At 45.6% G+C, this 2,292-nt stretch overlaps 1 protein-coding gene across 1 annotated transcript; it reads right to left on the minus strand.

Moving 5' to 3' along the window:
- Positions 1–503: 503 nt before the first annotated feature.
- On the minus strand, positions 504–972 carry DFJ58DRAFT_848900 (uncharacterized protein; the record flags this gene model as incomplete). Its single annotated transcript, XM_041393686.1, has 3 exons — positions 504–552; positions 611–677; positions 783–972. The coding sequence occupies 3 exons, from the start codon at positions 970–972 to the stop codon at positions 504–506; spliced, it is 306 nt and encodes a 101-aa protein (XP_041235058.1).
- Positions 973–2,292: the final 1,320 nt, after the last annotated feature.

The raw sequence follows: 2,292 nt of genomic DNA on the forward strand, positions 1-2,292 counted from the left end.
GGTATCGCGTTTCTTATCCTTGTCGTGGTCTTGACTATCGTGATCCTTATCTTTGACTTCCTTATCGTAGTCTTGACTATCGCGTTTCTTATCCTTGACTTGCTTATCGTATCGTAGTCTTGACTGTCGTAATCCTTATCCTTGTCTTTTGCTTGTTTTCTTGATTTTTTTGCTATCGTAGTCTTGACTATCGTATTCCTTATCCTCATCCTTATGGCCCAGGTCAAAACCTCGTTCAGACTTTGCTTGACTTTGCTTGATTTTTGCGTTTTTATCGGAGTAGTTCCCACGGTCGAGTTGCTTTCTTGAACCCTTCGATTTTGAGTATTTTGCTTGTAATTCACTAGGATCTTACCCTATTGATGTCGTTAGACTATGGATAGACTCCCCTTGACGAGGGCTACGACATTGATTTTTGCATTTTTTTCGGAGTAGTTCCCACGGTCAAGCTGCTTTCTTGAACCCTTCGATTTCGAGTATTTTGCTTATAGTTCACTAGGATATTATCCTATTGATGTCGTTAGACTATGGATAGACTCCCCTTGACGAGGGCTACAACATTGATTTTCAGGCACAGCAGGGACAGGGCACAGCCGCAGCAGGGACTCACGCAGCCGCAGCAGGGACTCGCGCAGCCGCAGCAGGGACAGGGACAGAGGCGACTGCAGGGGTGCAGTCTCAGGAAACATATAGATAAGAGCGCAGCAGGGACTAGTCTCTGGATTAGGGGAGTCCCTGCAGATAGGAGGTTGCGAATTTCGCATTTTTGCCATTTAGCGTACGTGTATGCTGTTGTCTTGGGGTGCGCTTTTTGGTGGTCTTGCTGTTGTGTTGCTGTGACTGATTTGTCTTGTCCTTGATTTGCGGTGGGTCTTTGATTTTGTAGCTTTGTTTATCGTATGCGTATCTTAGTGCTTGTCTGGAGGGTGATGCGTCGGGCGAGGACAGGATCTCGTTTTGACTTGACTTCATTTTGCTTGATTTTTGTGATTTTTTGTGATTTTATCGCTGTGGTAGTCTTGTTTATCGTACGCGTATCTTAGTGCTTGTCTGGGGGGTGATGCGTCGGGCGAGGACAGGATCTTGTTTTGACTTGACTTGATTTTGCTTGATTTTGCTGTTTTATTGCTGTTTTATTGCTTGACTTTGCTTGATTTTGTCTGTCTTGTTGCTGTCGTAGTCTTGCGTGTCGTCTTGCATTGCTTGTCTTGCGGTGACTCTAACCGAGACACCGAGACACCGAGAGAATACGTTTTTGGACGAGACAACGAGAAACCTAACTAAGCCTCTAACGGGCGGGGGGGTGGGGTCGAACCCTAAACTCTAACGTGGTGGTTGAACCTAACTGCGCGTATTCTCTCGTTATGCTTATTGAGCGTTTATCTTGTATCGTAGTATAGCGTGTCTTGTTCTTGGTCTGTCGGATTGTATTGTATCATGGTCTGTTGCGTCTCTTGACTTTGGTGCGTCGTCGTAGTCTTAGGTGTCGCATTTCTCATCCTTGACTTGGCTGACCCTCGTCCTCGTTTTGTGGATGCTTTCTTGATTTTTGACGGTCGTATTATATAGTTTCTTGTCCTTATCCTTGTCTTTTCATTGGGGGCGTTTTCTTGTTTGTTTTGACTGTCGTGGTCTACGCTTGGAGTCCTGAACCTGGTCCTTGACTTGGGAGGCGTTTTCTTGATTGTTTGGTGGTCTTTGCTTGCTTTGGTTATCTCCCTTGTCGTAGCCCTCGTCTGGTGGGCGTGATGCGTGGGTCGAGGTAGGAATTTCGTTTGTTGTTGACTTGATTTTGCTTGATTTTTGCTGTTTTGTTCCTTGACTTTTCTTGATTTATGGACTGTCTTTGATTTCCTGGTCTCGCTTATCTTACGCTTAGCATGGCGCTTGTCTGGGGTGATGCGTCGGACTAGGACGGAACCTCGCTTTCGCTTGACTTGATTTTGCTTGATTTTTGTCGTTTTATTGCTGGGCGTTGCTTGATTTCTGCTGTGATGTGGCTGCGGTAGTCTTGTCTTTGGAGTGATGCGTGGGCCTAGGACAGGATCTCGTTTCGACTTGACTGCGTTTTGCTTGATTTTTGTGATTTTTTGATGTTTTGGTAGTCTTGTCTTGTCTTGTCTTTGGAGTGATGCGTGGGCCTAGGACGGGATCTGGTTTCATTTTTGCTATTGTGTTGCTTGATTTTGCTTGATCTGAGGCGTAGGTTTGGGCGAAAACCTTGTCAGGAGTGGGCTTGACTTTGCTTGATTTTTGCTTGATTTTGCTTGATCTGAGGCGTAGGTTTAGGCG

Source organism: Suillus subalutaceus (assembly GCF_016647625.1).
Source record: "Suillus subalutaceus strain FC151 chromosome Unknown DFJ58scaffold_374, whole genome shotgun sequence".
NCBI classification, from domain to species: Eukaryota; Fungi; Basidiomycota; class Agaricomycetes; order Boletales; family Suillaceae; genus Suillus; species Suillus subalutaceus.